General features: G+C 39.0%; 3 protein-coding genes across 3 annotated transcripts; 1 reads left to right on the forward strand and 2 right to left on the reverse strand.

The window, feature by feature from the left end:
- ctdsp2 (CTD (carboxy-terminal domain, RNA polymerase II, polypeptide A) small phosphatase 2) lies at nt 1–4,483 on the reverse strand. Its single transcript, XM_053653421.1, has 7 exons — nt 4,086–4,483; nt 3,105–3,256; nt 2,678–2,779; nt 2,519–2,575; nt 1,991–2,083; nt 1,707–1,892; nt 1–774 (listed from the first exon to the last, which is right to left on the reverse strand). The coding sequence occupies exons 1-7, from the start codon at nt 4,144–4,146 to the stop codon at nt 649–651; spliced, it is 777 nt and encodes a 258-aa protein (XP_053509396.1). The 5' UTR covers nt 4,147–4,483; the 3' UTR covers nt 1–648.
- A 2,574-nt stretch (nt 4,484–7,057) lies between these two features.
- Nucleotides 7,058–10,266, reverse strand: LOC128624992 (signaling threshold-regulating transmembrane adapter 1-like). Its single transcript, XM_053652960.1, has 6 exons — nt 9,876–10,266; nt 9,515–9,631; nt 8,357–8,393; nt 8,181–8,254; nt 8,042–8,073; nt 7,058–7,691 (listed from the first exon to the last, which is right to left on the reverse strand). The coding sequence occupies exons 1-6, from the start codon at nt 9,895–9,897 to the stop codon at nt 7,437–7,439; spliced, it is 537 nt and encodes a 178-aa protein (XP_053508935.1). The 5' UTR covers nt 9,898–10,266; the 3' UTR covers nt 7,058–7,436.
- A 400-nt stretch (nt 10,267–10,666) lies between these two features.
- Nucleotides 10,667–15,007, forward strand: LOC128624990 (translocon-associated protein subunit alpha). Its single transcript, XM_053652957.1, has 9 exons — nt 10,667–10,817; nt 11,793–11,917; nt 12,239–12,338; nt 12,526–12,653; nt 12,856–12,990; nt 13,291–13,367; nt 13,550–13,628; nt 13,776–13,869; nt 14,134–15,007. Exons 1-9 carry the CDS (start codon nt 10,748–10,750, stop codon nt 14,199–14,201), a joined length of 876 nt encoding a protein of 291 aa, XP_053508932.1. The 5' UTR covers nt 10,667–10,747; the 3' UTR covers nt 14,202–15,007.
- Nucleotides 15,008–15,943: the final 936 nt, after the last annotated feature.

A 15,943-nucleotide genomic window follows, 5' to 3' on the forward strand; every position in this document is an offset into this window, starting at 1 on the left:
TGTGTGTGTGTGTGTGTGTGTGTGTGCGTGTGTGCGTGTGTGTAGAAGTAAAAAAGTCCATTTTGGATTTGGAATTCGGAATACATTTTGAGTAAATTCTTTTGATGATTAAACCTGAGAGCTGACTCTGACATGAGAGTATATGTGTGTGTGTGTGTGTGTGTGTGTGGCGTTGAGGTTCTGAGGATTGTGTATAATTTTATTTACAGTAAAGTCGTGCAGTTTATTTCTCGTTAGTGTTCTCGACACGATGTAAAACGAAGATTAAGAATATTTAGGGCCCAAGCACTGAAAATTGTTTTCCTAAAGATTATTATTATGGGATGTTGTTCCTCAGAGCATGTTCCTGTGCTTTATTCACTCAGATTCATCATTTACATCAGAGTGTTTGTTCTGTTTGTTGGAGTGTTTGGTCCTTTTTTTCCCCCCCAGACAAAAATAAAACAAAAATAATATCGGGAGTGAAACGTGATCATTTCCCCAAACATTAAACATCACACTGAACCATGAGGATGACGGAGATGACACCAACACACACTCTGTGATGTACGTGATGTTCTTTCGGACAGATTAAGGCATGTGCGAGGTTGTAAAGGCGTTTCGAGGTTGTGAGGTTTAGCGATCGAGCCTGAGGCATGATGAGGAAGGTCACGGCTCTCGTAGCTGACGCAGTTTGGAGTAAACGTCATCGGCACCACTCAGTTCCTCAAACACGGGCAGTAAATTCAGCAGCTCCGTGTCCTCCACGTCATCAAACCAGGACAGCACGGGGACCTGAAACACCACCATCACGTTACTGAGGGAGACAGGAACACCTCGTGGAGATGGAAAGTCAAGTGTTTATACAAAAACATACTCAACAATACCAGTCTTGGATTTTATTTGATTATTTTACTTCATGTATTATTTTCAGTTCTCATTTTCTCTTTGTTTAGAATCTTTCTGATGCTTGAGGCTCTGAATGATTTAAAATTATATTCAGTACACAACTATTAGATTTGAGAACAACATTTACATCAGCGTGATGATAAAATAAGATAATAACATAGAAAATGTATTTTAAAATCGCTTTTTAATCATAAACAATATCGCTAACATTACACCTTACAACTACAGGTAATGACATTGTAAATAATAAACATTATTTCCATAATATTATTTCTTTTTATCTTTTTAATCCCTTTGTTTATAGTTGAATAAATAGATCCATTATTGGTTTTATTAATGCAGAAAATCGGACATTGAATATTTATATATTAATAAAATGTATATATAAATAACCTTTTCATTATAATACATGTGGAAATTTGCATAATTAAAACATTTACTCCAATTTCAATATTATGTGTAGACTTTAACGGAACATTATTAAATGTTAAAGCACCGCATACTGCTGAAATGATTCACATTTAATAATAAATGTATAGAAAATAAAGACATTAAATAACTTAATTAAATTACATTTTTAATTTGTCAAGGGATCATTAATTATTAATAAGTTATTTTATTACACTTCCGGGTGGGTGTTTCAGCGTTCCCTGGGCTGTTTTTATTTATTTGGTTTCTGTTTTCCGCGCCATCTGCTGGCAGCATGAGAGTATTACAGTTATTTTAAAAATGATCCATTCAAATGTCACAAAACTGCAAAAAAAAATAACATCTAAATAAAATGAAATTAAAATTGAATGACACACACACACACTCACAGCGTTTTCAGGATGGAAGATGTAGGACACAGGAGAATTATCCAGGATGAGGGTTTTGTTGAGCTGCCGGCCGAGTCGACTCAGATCTTTAACGTAACAACCGTGATGGAAAACACAGGACTCACGGAAAAGTCTCGCTCGGAAAACTCCACACTGATCCAGTAAATCTGTAACCGGGTCAGCGTACTGACACACACACACAGATAGAGGATGAGGATGAGTGAATGAGAGTGTGTTATTATGAAGCAGTGAAGTGTTGTAAAGTGTATAGTTTAGTAGTGTACTTTAGCGAGGCTGGCGGTGAACAGCACACACTCGAACATCTCTCCCATTCGTTGGAGGAACTTGTCCACGTGCGGCCGCTTGAGGACATACACCTGCAAACACACACACTTTATCTCAACACACCTACACACATGGGCACGTTTATGTCAGAATACACGCTAATGCTGGTGTGTGAACATTCGACCAGGAAATCATGTGATCCATCAGAGAGGCTCCTATTGGCTGGCTCGTGGTTATGATGTCACGGTATAAACACCGCCGCAGCGTCCCTCGCTGACGATCAGCCGCCTCCGGAAACAAGTAATCAAAAATAGGCGGTGTGTGTGTGACATCCAGCCTATCCTGGATTACTTGAACCCGGCTGAAGCCCAAACACACTGAGAACATTAAACACTTTCATTTATTAGGAATCCTAGAAATTACAGGAAATCCTATATGGATTATTTTTTTATAACAATTCCAGATACAGATGAACGAGAACCTCATCAGTCATAAAGAGAACCGTGTGTGTGTGTGTGGTTCTGTACCTGGTGTGTGGTTCCCTCGATCTCCACCGGAACGATAAAGTCAGCGTTACTGATCGGCTAAAAGCATCAAATCACATTCACGTTAAAAACACCACAGAAACACAAAGAGAACTGTTAAAAACATAGATTTGTATTAAAGCGTATGGTGTGATGAAGTACCTTAAAGGAGCTGTGTACCAGAGTCTCATCCAGATCTATAACCACACAGATCTTCCCCTCGTCCTCCGGAGTCACGTCCGGAAGCAGACTCGACTCACACACCTGAACAAGTAATAAACACAAATCACTTCATTAAATCAGTTTCAGAACACAGTGTACTGCTCTCCGCCAATCAGAACACACTGTACTGCTCTCGGCCAATCAGAACACACTGTACTGCTCTCGGCCAATCAGAACACACTGTACTGCTCTCGGCCAATCAGAACACACTGTACAGCTCTCAGCCAATTAGAAGAGCTTTTCTTAATCAGCTCTGTATAGAGCTGTAAATAATTGATATATTAAGGATGTAAAAGCCTGAGTGTTGGTCAACAGCAGGTCAGAAGCAAGTAAAAGCTTCTAGGATTAATACTGTGAGCGTTTTCACCTTGGTGATGGATCCGTTCTCCTCAGTGGGGAGCAAGGCATCATGGGAAGATGGCAGCGTCTGAGCAGCATCTTGTGCACGCAGGCAGCAGAAAAGAGCTTTAAAAATATTCCTGCTCCGGGGCTTTTTCGGAGAAGATTTTTTCACCTGGCCTGAAGAGAGACACACAAGTACAGAGTTTAGTGCTGATGACAACGACAAAGTGAAACAACAACAAAAACCACGAGGAGAAACAACAAGGAGAAATGAGATGAAACATGACATCGAGCATGACAAGGAGAAACACAACGACAACAACACGGTGAAGTTGTTTATTTGATTAAAGTTTCTTTTTATTCCTGAACTTTCCGCTGACACTGAAATCTGTGACGCTGTTAAAGTGCAAATTCTGTATTTTATAATTGAACTTTCTTCAGTATTTTTTTTGTTTATACTGCTACACACTGATAATTACATACACTACACTTAGATACTGCAGAGAATATAAACACTAACCCCGTCCCTTTACCTGACCTCTCTGTGTTTATATACAACTGGACAGGAGGCCTCCTAGGTCTCTCTCTCTCGCTCTCTCTCTCTCTCTCTCTCACTGTGAAACAAATCAGACGATAGTAAACAGACGAGCAGATCAGACAATCGGACGCTGTAATATCGAAATAATATCATAAACCCGAGATCAGACAAATCATCACCATATCAACACAGGGTCAGGCCTGAGTGTGTGATTTATACTGACACACCTCTCACACACCACTCTGTACACACACACACACACACTCACACACACACACAGAATAATGAGTACATTAAGATCAATTGATTTGAGGTAAACTGTCTTCAAAATATTAAAGTTTATCACCAGTAAAGAAACATTTCTAAAGACCTGTAGGTGTGCTTTACATTAAACAATTAATAAATTAGCTCTCTCTCTCTCACACACACACACACACACCAGTGTGTTTTCCTCTGTGTGTGTCTCACCTGTTTTGGAAGGCAGTTGGAGATCTTCTCTCTGCACTTGTGTGATGACAGAACTTTCCATCTAATAAAATCCAGTTTCTCAATCTCACTTTCATTAAACACACATTACTCAGACACACACTCACACAGGAATAAAGCAATACAAATACTCACTCACACTCACACACACACACACACACACACACACACACACACGCCTTTCCCCCCCCCCCGAGATAAACTTCCCGTTCGCACAAATCCTCCGGCTGTAAGGGCAGAAATATTCAGCGGCACTTATCTGGAACCTTACAAATAAAAGGATGAAAAATAAAAATCGCCCAGTTTGGTTCCAACATGGAGAACCCGCGCGCGAGAAAAAAAACCAAAACAAAACAAGGCAGAGGAAATGGGAGACGGTTTCAAGCCCCCCCCCCGCTGACCCGCGCGCACACGCACACTACCGGGGGAACCGGGGAAGAGACTCGCGCTCAGAAATAACACTTTATTTACTAAATATTAAATATTTAATAACCCTGGGGTTTAGGGGCGGGTGGCATTTATAAATGTGTAGTTCAGCGGAATAATGGAGGCCCTCAAAAGCCCGAGTTACAGCTCAGGAAGCATGACATGTACCGAATCAGCCGGGAATCAAATGCGGGTGCGCGTCTGTTTGGGGTTTTACAGTAAGATCTAACCGTTTTAATATTTCTTCCCAAGTTCGGAAACGTGGATAATATAAACGACGACCTTTCATGACACACCAAGACTGAAATATGACCTTAATTAATATTAATGTCACGCTAATATTAACACTAATACTAATATCAGAACAGGAACCGACTCCCAAAAATGGAATCAAAACAGGAATCGACTCCGCAAAAAAAAAAATTAATAAGGGGACCCACTTACAATTTATTTTTTTAAAATCAGAACAGGAATCGACTCCCTAAATCTGGAATCAGAACAGGAATCGACTCCACAACAATTCTGGAATAAAAATAATCATGAAGTCATTTTTGCTAAAATAGAAGTGACTCGGTTTAATTGTTCAGAAATTGGTCTTTATGATTATTAACTCGTAAAACTCTGGATAGTCGCGCGCTCACTTTTATTTTAGCTGCTAGTTGTTATTGCTAAATGCTATCAGCAATCAGTGTAACGTTAAAGAACAACCCTTTTCTTGTTTTACTATCACCAGAAACATTTCAGAAATTAAAATGTAATTATATTAATGTAAAAATGATAAACGATTTTTTATTTATAAAAAAAAAAATAGGTGAATAACGTGCTAACTGCACAGCTAGCTCATCCTGCTTAGCTTCTCTCTAACCTAATGAAAAATTCGGTTAAAACACGGGATTAGACCCAATCCCGCACACTGATCAGAGACACACACTGTTTAAAACCATGTTGTGAATTATTTCGTTTTTATTTTCCTCGCGTTTTTCACCTCGGGACTCTAAGGGGATTTTGCTAACCCACCGGGCGCCTTGAAACCGTCCTGCGGCGGCGGATCCGGGAGCCGCGCATTCCAGCTGAATTCTAACAAAATAAAATCCAAAATAAAAAATATCTAAAATCATAAAAATGACCATGTTAAACCTGTTTATTGTTTGTCTTCACGAAATACACGAGGTTCAGAGGATCTGCGGTTTTATTTTCTATTATTAATGTATTATTGCGTAATTAATAATATTAGGTTCGTATTTATTTTACAATTTTTTGTTATAATTTTTGTACATATTTATTTCTTGCCTTGTTTATATCATGTGTAAATGATAATAAATGAAAATTCTAACCGTAAAAATCTAATTTACGACATGATCACCAATTATCTTACACAAAAAAATCTAATAATTTATAACATTATTAATACATTACAGATTATTTGTTTTATAAACTGTTTAGACTATTATTATATATTTTTTTTACATTTCTGGATAAATGATCAAATATGTAAATAAAATACTGAAGTGTATATTACTGAAATGGCCGCTGATTCTCTCTGTAACCGGTAGGTTGCGCTGAAACATCTTTTAGCAAAGCAACACTCGCAGAAATCAATTGAAAATAAATAAATAAAATTCATTTAAATATTAAACATGTAATGCATCCGAATCCAGTCATTTTTAAAATAGCTGCTGTTACCTACTCACATTTACATCATTCAAGAGTTCTTCAGTTCGTAACTGCTGCAGAAACAGTTAAAAGGTTCTACACAGAACCTTACAGCAGTGTTCTCATATCACAAACTAGAACCTTTTTTGGAGCCAAAGAATCCTTAACTACTACAAAGAACCCTGTTCTATGAATGCAGTGTTCAGGGCGTGATGCTAATTGGTGGCCATGAACCTCCATTTTAAAGTTGGCGGAAGATTACATCAGTCTGATTTCGTTTGGAGAAAACAAGCGTTCTGTTTATTTCTCAGTCTTCTGTCTTATCTCTTTCTCTCTCACACACACACACACACACACACACACACACACTACAGTTACAGCAGAGAGATTACAGTGTGTATTCAATATATTTACTTCATAACAACATTCTCAGCTTTACTCTGTAGGATTTTCAGCATGATGTCGCAGATATAAATCTCTCGTGGATGAAGAATTATTTGGTCGTGATTGAGATCGAGGTCTGTTTGTTAGAACTTGTGATGTGATTTAGTATCACTGAGACAACACTGAAGACGAAAAAGTGTGTGTGAGTGGGAGAAATCTGTGATTAAAATCTCAAAGTGATGATGATGATGGTGGTGATGAAGATGGTGGTGGTGGTGATGTAGATGATGGTGGTGGTGGTGGTGGTGGTAATTATGATGGTGGTGGTGGTGGTGATGATGATGATGATGGTGGTGGTGTTGATGATGGTGGTGGTGGTGGTGGTGATGATGATGATGGCGGTGATGATGATGATGATGGTGGTGATGATGATGGTGGTGGTGGTGATGGTGGTGATGATGGTGATGGTGGCGATGAAGATGGTGGTGGTGGTGATGTAGATGATGGTGGTGATGATGATGATGATGGTGGTGGTGGTGATGGTGGTGGTGATGATGATGATGATGATGGCGGTAGTGGTGATGATGATGATGATGATGGCGGTGGTGGTGATGATGATGGTGGTGGTGGTGGTGATGATTATGATGGTGGTGGTGGTGGTGATGGTGGTGATGAAGATGGTGGTGGTGGTGATGTAGATGATGGTGGTGATGATGATGATGGTGGTGGTGGTGGTGATGATGATGATGATGGCGGTGGTGGTGATGATGATGGTGGTGGTGGTGATGGTGGTGATAGTGAATAAGGTGTCTGTAAACTTCATAACTGGTTTATTGATGATTAATAACAGTGTGGGCATGTCCACACTCTTCACACGTGATTGGCGTACGGCTCGTTGCTCTCCTCCTTCTTGCTCTTGACGCGTTCTGCGTCGACTGAAGCATACAGATCCGAGAGACCCGAGCAGGAGTCTTTATCCTCAGAGATCTTCTCCTCTGGTTCCTCACAGATCACCAGAACATCTGAGTACTGGATCTTTGTGAGAGGAGACGCACGGCCCGACACAGAGGGTTTAGGAGCTTTCAGGCTCAGGTTAGCATAGCAGTCTCGAGCAGAGGAGAGAGGCTAACAACACACACACACACACACATACACACACACACACACACACACACACACACACACACATCACCATCATCATCATCATCTGAATAGCACACAGCTGTGTAATTGATACATACTTACTAGAGTACACTGCTACATTTACCCTGTATTTTGAGTAATTATTGTGTGTGTGAGTATTTAGTGTGTGCGTGTGTGTGCGTGTGTGTGTGTGTGTGTGTGTGTGTGTGTGTGTGTGTGTGTGTATTGAAGCTAAAACACAGTAATAAAGTTGTAATAAACAGATAAAATAAAATCTTCACATTAAAGAGCAAAAATAAAATATTAAATTCTAATGAAGATGATTTCTTTACCTCAGCGGGAGTTTCAACTTCATGTTTATCATCTGAATTTAAATACAAAAAACAATATACACTTTACACCTCTTTCACTACATTTATATTAGGTTTATATTTATAATACACTTTCTCTCTCTCTCTCTCTCTCTCTCACCACTGTGTGAGTGTGTGTAGGTGATATTGCCGTAAATCGGGTTCTCCTCCATCTCTCTGTTTTTCAGACTCACACTGACAGACACAAACACAAAATACAAATATAAACATACATGAAACATAATAAACAATGTGTGTGTGTGTGTTTGATAAGCATATAAGGTGAAATCAAATTACCTCCTCCTGAATCGGGGCAGAAATTTTTTCCCTTTAGCTGAGGACAAAAAAACAAACTAGATAAAGTGCACTGTTTCTCACACACACACATAAACATGGGAATTAAAATTAAGCATAACTTCCTGGGCTCAGTTTCCCAGAAGCATCACAGTGTAGCAATTAACGTTTAACGGTTGAGCAAGCATCACACTGAGCACAGTTTTTAATGTTGTCTCCTCCAAAACTAATGGAACACAATACTAGTTCATTATTTTTGCTGTAGACTGAAGACATTTGTGTTTGAGATCAAAAGATAAATATGAGAAAAGAGTTTAGAATTTCAGCTTTTATTTCCTGGTATTTATATCTACACGTGTTAAACGACATAGAACACAGCACATTTTGTATTAGACCACCCAGTTTGTAGGCGAGGAAAAACTGTGGACCATGTGACTGACAGGTATTTCTTGTTCCCCAGGTGTGTCCTGTTAGATTGATTGTTTAAACAATTAATAGCTCTGAACGTCTTATCTTGGTTTTAGCCTTCAGTTTCACCTGTGAAGACTGTTTTGTTGTTTGTTGTTAAAAAGGATAAATCAACATGAAGATCAGAGAGATGTCTATGGGAGAAAAGCAAGCTATTTTGAAGCTGAGAAAAGAGGGAAACTCTATCAGAGACATTGCAGAAGCATTGGGTTTAGTCAATACAACAATGTGGAATGTCCTGAAAAAGAAAGAAACCACCGGTGTACTGAGCAACAGACACTGAACGGGTCGGCCAAGGAAAACAACAACAGCTGATGACAGAAACATTGTGAGAGCTGTAAAGAAAACCCAAAAACAACAGTCAGTGACATCACCAACAACCTCCAAAGGGCAGGGGTGAAGGTATCACAATCCACCATTCCACCATCCACAATCCACCGTTTGAAGAATACTTCGAGAGCAGAAATATAGAGGCCGTACCACAAGAAGCAAACCGCTCATCAGCAGTAAGCATCAGAAGACCAGAATGGAATTCACAAAGAAATGCAGAGATGATGCACAAAAGTTCTGAAACCGAGATGAATCTTAACCCAACTGAGCAGCATCTCGTCTCATCTCCATCTTTTGATCTCAAACCCAAACGTAGCTAGCTTGTAACGGAAGCGTATGGCTACCAGTTTAGCATGGACTCACCTGTGAGGCATTTTTGAACACAGCATAAAATATTGCAGCAGAAGGAGAGCAGCAGGAGAACAGCGATGGCCGCTAACACACCCCACAGCTCACTGGAACCCTGGAACACCCAGAACCCTGCAGAGAACACTCTCACACGTCAGTTCAACAGGACACGCTTTTCAAACAGCTCTGATATTATACATCGTAGAGTTAAAGACAGATGATCAGGGCCGGGTTTCACGGTGTTAAGATTGTCGTCTCTGGGTGAGAGAGCGAGAGAGTTCAGTGTGATGCTCACTCTCCCGTTAAACGATGACGATCTTCGTGCTGTGATGCTTTTGGCAAACGGCCCTGAGGATCACGCTAATGACTTACTCACCGTGTGTGCTGTTATACACCATGACTGAAGCGTCAGTAAGGACAATGTCCGTACACAGAGCTGGATTGTGAGTTAAAGGTGTGTGTTATAAATTGAGGATGCGATTGTGAGCAGGATGTAAACACCTCCTCCGCTCGACAAATCAGCAGAGCAAGAATTTCTGCACAAAACCACATCTTACATGCAGGAGGAAATCTGCTGAAATGCACACGGAGTGTTCGGTAAAACTGCATGGCATATGTGTGTGTGTGTGTGTGTGTGTGTGAGAGAGAGAGAGAGAGAGAGAGAGAGAGAGAGAGGGAAATCCATGTTAGGTTACAAAACTGTGAGAAAAAAGCCGTGTGTGTATTACTGAATTATTAACTGAAAGTCATATGTGTCCCAGTTAACGAGCCGCTACTATAGAAACGATAACGATATCAGAGCGAGTACACTAATATAAACATGCACTATTGTCAGAGCTGCTGTTATAGAGAACTAATCAACACCTTCTGACCAATCACAATCCAGAACTCAGCAGCGGCGTGGACTAAACACATGTTATACACACATAAGGAAAATGCTGTATAAACTATTTTCACTACTTTAAATTAGTAAAATTCTACACAATTCTGTGTGATGTATAGAGAAGTGTGTGTGTGTGTGTGTGTGTGTGTGTGTGTGTGTGTGTAAATGTAGTGAATAGTATTAGAATCTAGTGGATATTAAACCGAACAGAGCCCATTACTCTCAGTGGGCGTTCTTAAAACCAAAGGCCCTCCCATAACCCCGCCCACAAATCTCTCTCTCTCTCTCTCTCTCTCTCTCTCTCTCTGGTCAGTAGTTAGAGTCAGTTCTCTCTTTCTTTCTCTTTCTTCACTCCTGCAAGAAACATGTTAGTTTTCGGATTAAAGTCGCTGTTTGTGTATCTGCTGCTGTTTCCGGCCGCGCTGCTCTCCAGCGGTGAGTTTCATTACACACACACACACACACACACACACACACATACTGGTGTGACGTGGCATTAAACTCCAGCTCTGCTCCATTCATCCTTCTGTCCGTCTCCCACACACACACACACACACACTGTTATTTTTTTATACCGAATATGAAGCACGCGCTATTTTTTTTTTTACTGTAACGAGTGCACAGACACACTACTGTCTCCGTTAACTTTAAAGGAGATGACGTGTCCTAAACACACACACACACACACACACACACACACACGACACAAGCATGAAAAATTCTGGACATGATGAATGTGCTCTGAAAGAACATTTAAAGAACCAAATTATTACGAGTAGAGTTCCGAGCTTTAAGAAGCTAAGAACCCCTAACCATCTAAAAAAAAAAAAACAATGAACAGCTCATGAAGAACTTCTGAAGGTTTCTTCATCTTTTTTTTCCCTCAGGGTGAAACATATGTTTCTAAAGGTTGTGTGTAGAACCCTAAAGAACCCTCATGAGAAATAGTTCACTTTTATCAGAAGGTAGGGTTAGGACACTGAATCTAAAGAACCCTAGAAGAACTTGTGAAGGTTATGTTTCTAAAACTTATCATCATAATTATTACAATTCAGATTATTTATCATGAATATTAAAACGATGAGGAAGGAAAATAATGTTTATAATTTGAAATAAAAAACAGATATAACATGAATAAACCTGTTTCCCTTCACACACATAATCTGCAGAATAAACCTGCACATTTCCTCACTGCTCAGCTCCATAATCACACCAATCAATCAATCAATCGTTCAATCAATCCGTCAGTCAATCAATCAATCAATCAATCAATCTCCACCATGATGTGAGTTCAGATTAAATGAAATTTAATTCATTAAAGGAGCAGAAAAATTCAGTGAAGATTAAACACTGAAGAAGAAAAGTGCAGAACACACAGGATGGTATGAACACACACTTCTGTTCTCGCAGGCCGAGTTTACGCACAACCTGAAGCTGAAGTGACTGATGAAGCATCAGACACTGCGGTGGAGGAAGAGGAAGAGGATGAGGATGAAGAGGAAGTTCTGGTGGAAGAACCTCAGACAGGAGACGGGGTGAGAGCAATGCTAATGCTAATGTTGATTTAAAGATACTAAAAAGAAATTTAAATGTGATGATGTGGATAAGAACACATGAGGCTAAACTGGAGGCTATAGACTTCCATTATGTGTTAGCGACATTAGCCTTGTAGCTCCAGCGCAACACACCGAACACGTCTCTGCATCGGAGGTAAAGATACGCTGGATTAGATCTGATTTAAATCCCACCGAATTAGAAATGTGGCTGAAACTGAAACACACACTGGACTTAACTGCGTGTTTTAGAGACGTGTTTAGCACACAGTTATTTCTGAAACTCCTTGTTTCTCTCGGCAGGATGTTGACGACGCTGATGATGTAGATGAAGATTCCCAAAGTGCAGATGTGACATCTCACCCTGATGCAGACACCACCATCATCTTCATCACAGGAGAAGGTCAGAACCTGAGGTTCAGTAATGTGATGTGTGTTTAACATTACGTTAATGTTACGTTGTTACGTCACGTCTGAAAGTTTATAAGATTATACCATATTCTGTATGTTATTGTTCTTAATAACTACAGAATTAAAATGCTCTTTTGTCTAATGTGTGTGTTTATGTTTTGTATATTTTGTGTTTGTAGAGTTTCCAGCCAATGAGATTGTGAAGTTTCTGGTTGGTTTCACGAATAAAGGCAGTCAGGATTTTACAGTTCGCTCTCTCGAGGCGTCGTTCCGTTACCCACAGGACTACCAGTTCTACATCCAAAACGTGAGTCCTTACATCCTTCACAGAATAATAATAATAATAATAATAATAACAATAATAATGTCTGTTTATGTATACTTATTATAATAATAATAATGTCTGTTTACATATACTAATACTAATAATTATTATTATTATTAGAGCAGATGAGATATTTTCTATGCAGAATATTAAATTATGTGATTATTATGGGATGTTTGTGTAGTTTACGGCTCTGCAGTTGGATGCCGTGGTGCAGCCGGAGAACCAGGCGTCGTTTGAATACTCGTTTATTCCTGCACAGCCGATGGCTGGCCGTCCGTTTGGTCTTGTAATTCTGCTCAACTACCATGACTCTGAGGTTCATCACCACATCACTTCACTTCATATAACACGTTTATTACATATTTAAAATAAAGAAATCAAAATCGGAGAACTGTTAATTATATAGCTATATAACTGTACAGTTACTGATATAGAAATATTAGCAATTTTATTATTTTTTATTTTAATTGATCATTATAGCAATGATTGAATACGTGTGTGTGTGTTTATTCACACTGCTGCTGCTGCTGTGTTTGTGCAATTTTAATTATTTATATGATTTATTAGTGTGATGTCTTTGATTCTAATTTACAGTTTTTTTATTTGTCTTTTAAAGGGAAATGTTTTCCAGAGCGCCATTTTTAACCAGACCGTGACCATCACTGAACTGGATGAGGGTCTGGATGGAGAGACGTAAGAACAAAGCTGTATTTACATTAATATTATTGATTTAATGCAAGCTGAAAGTGATTCAGTGTAAATGATTCTGTGCAAATGATTCAGTGCAAATGATTCAGTGTAAGACACAACAACAGAGAGAGTTGGTAATTAGCATTCTGTGAGCGAGTTAATGAACACAATGTCATGGTTTACAGGATGTTCATGTACATCTTCCTCGGCGGTTTGGTCTTCCTGATACTCTTCGGCATGTATCAGGTCCTGGAGTCTCGCACGGTGCGTACATTTCACTTGAATATTCTCACAAATGAGTTTAAACTCAAACATCGCAGTAATCAGGCTAACTATGATCAGCAGTGTGTAAGAGCATCTCTCTATATCTCTCTGGTAATAATTCATGACCTTTGACCTTTGTTATTTCAGAGGAAGCGAGTTCCGGTGAAGGTTGAAATGGGAACAGGGGGGATGAACCATGTGGACATTAGCTGGATTCCACAGGAAACTCTCAACGTCATGAGTGAGTTTAATCCCTGCCTTGAGAACAATTTTTTATTTCATCAAGTAATAAAAACTCCCAGTGTGCTACCAAATTCAGCAAATTCTGGTTAAAAAACACATAACGTGTAAATTAGATAGTGGGCGTGGCTTAATATTCAAATTAGAATGCTTGATTGACATTTATCACATTTTTATCTTTTTTACATTTTTTATTCAAACACCAGGGTCACTAAGACTCGGGTTTTTAAATAACTCGTTATGTCCCCCATCCTCTTGTTTTTAGATAAAGCGTCTCCGAGAGCTTCACCGAGAAAACGTGCCACAAGGACAGCCGGCGCCACAGATCAGTAACAACCACGTCAACAAAAATCATCAACAACAACAACAACAACACCAACAACCACATCAACAGCCACAGCGTCATTACACTTCAGCAGTTTTACCTTCTACAACTTCATTTCACGCTCACAGTTTCCCTAAAAGCACTGTGCGAATGTTAAACTCTTCTTCTTCTAAACATTTCACGAATTTCTGAAGAAGTGTCTCAGCAGCTCCACTGCAGTTCTGATGAATCTTCTCAACTGGAACAGGAAAATGTCATCATGAGCTCCATCTCGAACTGCAGAACCATGCAAAAACAGTGTGATCACATATAACACCAGTGTTGTGTTGTAGTGTTTGGTGTAGTCATGTTCCATTTAGGACGCAGCCCATGGAGAAGATCAGCAAGATTATGGTTTTATTCCCAAACTCTGTGTGTTTCAGTTTAAGGTTTAATTATGAACAAATTTAACTCTTAAAATATATGACTGAAACATTTAGTATAAACACTAAGTTTTCCTACAAATACCCAAACCAGTGTAAACGTAAGTGTTAATGTGCCTTATTACATCAGTGTTTATTACGTCCGTGTTTGGTTGTAAAAATGATCAGGACTGTGTGTGTGACATGAAATCCTCACAATGCTAAACTGGTGTCTATTAGCTTCCATTATTTGTTAGCTACATTAGCCTCATAGCTTCATTGTGAAACTAGAGGCAGAATTCACACACTGAACATGTCTCTGACTTTACATTTTGAACCAAAAAGACAATAAAATGGACCAAATATGTTACAAGACCAGAATACTGAAAATGAATAAAATTTCTCAGTTTACAGTTCAGTTCTCTCAGTATTATTATTATTATTATTATTATTATTATTATTTGAGAGAAACCTCACACTGAAATTAACGCAGCATTGAAACTGTGTGTGATAAAAAGCTTGGAGCCGCTGGTACTTGTGAAAGTTCTGTCTGCAATAAAGTATGAAACATTTTCTATCCAGGGTCAATTACGATACGATTAAACCACGGTTATTCACTTCTCTTCCAATTTTGTGTCAAACAGTAAAAACGGAAATAATTGCAGGTACGAACTAAAGTCGTGAGCGGGAAACCAAAGAAACGTCGCACCACGTGCGCTGTATGATCGGTCCAAGGAATCGTTCGAGACCATCGTTTGGATTTGTCACTTCTTTACAGCGTCATAACTAATTTGCATACAATTTGCATAAATCATCTCAGAAAATGTCTGCAGAATATACTGATCACCTGTCACTCGCTGCTCGCTAGTGTCAGTGCAGTGTTAGAGAACATTTGAAGACACCATATACTAACATAAGTATTATTATTATTATTATTATTATTATTACTCAGAATAGTGTGCGCTGTAAGATAAAGGCTTGAGAGCATCACTGGTGATGAGAGATATGAGATGTGTTTGTAACGAACAGGTGATTTGAATCAGGTGTGTGTGATTGGATATCTGAGCAGTGAGTGAGGTAATGGGTCATGTGACAGATCAGGTAATGAGACCTGTCGCAGAGGATTCTGGGAACTGGTATTCGGGTTTATGTAACAGAAAGTGACTTGTTTTTGAGAGTAAAAATGTAAATTGTGAAAAAATAAACACAAATAAACATGAATGTTTTTCATAAAAGCAGCATGTGACCAATAATTATTTTGGTGTTTGTGCTTATACTTTGCCTTTGTAGTGTTTAAAACTCTATTAGCGTTTGTTGCAGTTCCTATTTTATATAATAATAATAATAAT

Source organism: Ictalurus furcatus, chromosome 21 (assembly GCF_023375685.1).
Source record: "Ictalurus furcatus strain D&B chromosome 21, Billie_1.0, whole genome shotgun sequence".
NCBI classification, from domain to species: Eukaryota; Metazoa; Chordata; class Actinopteri; order Siluriformes; family Ictaluridae; genus Ictalurus; species Ictalurus furcatus.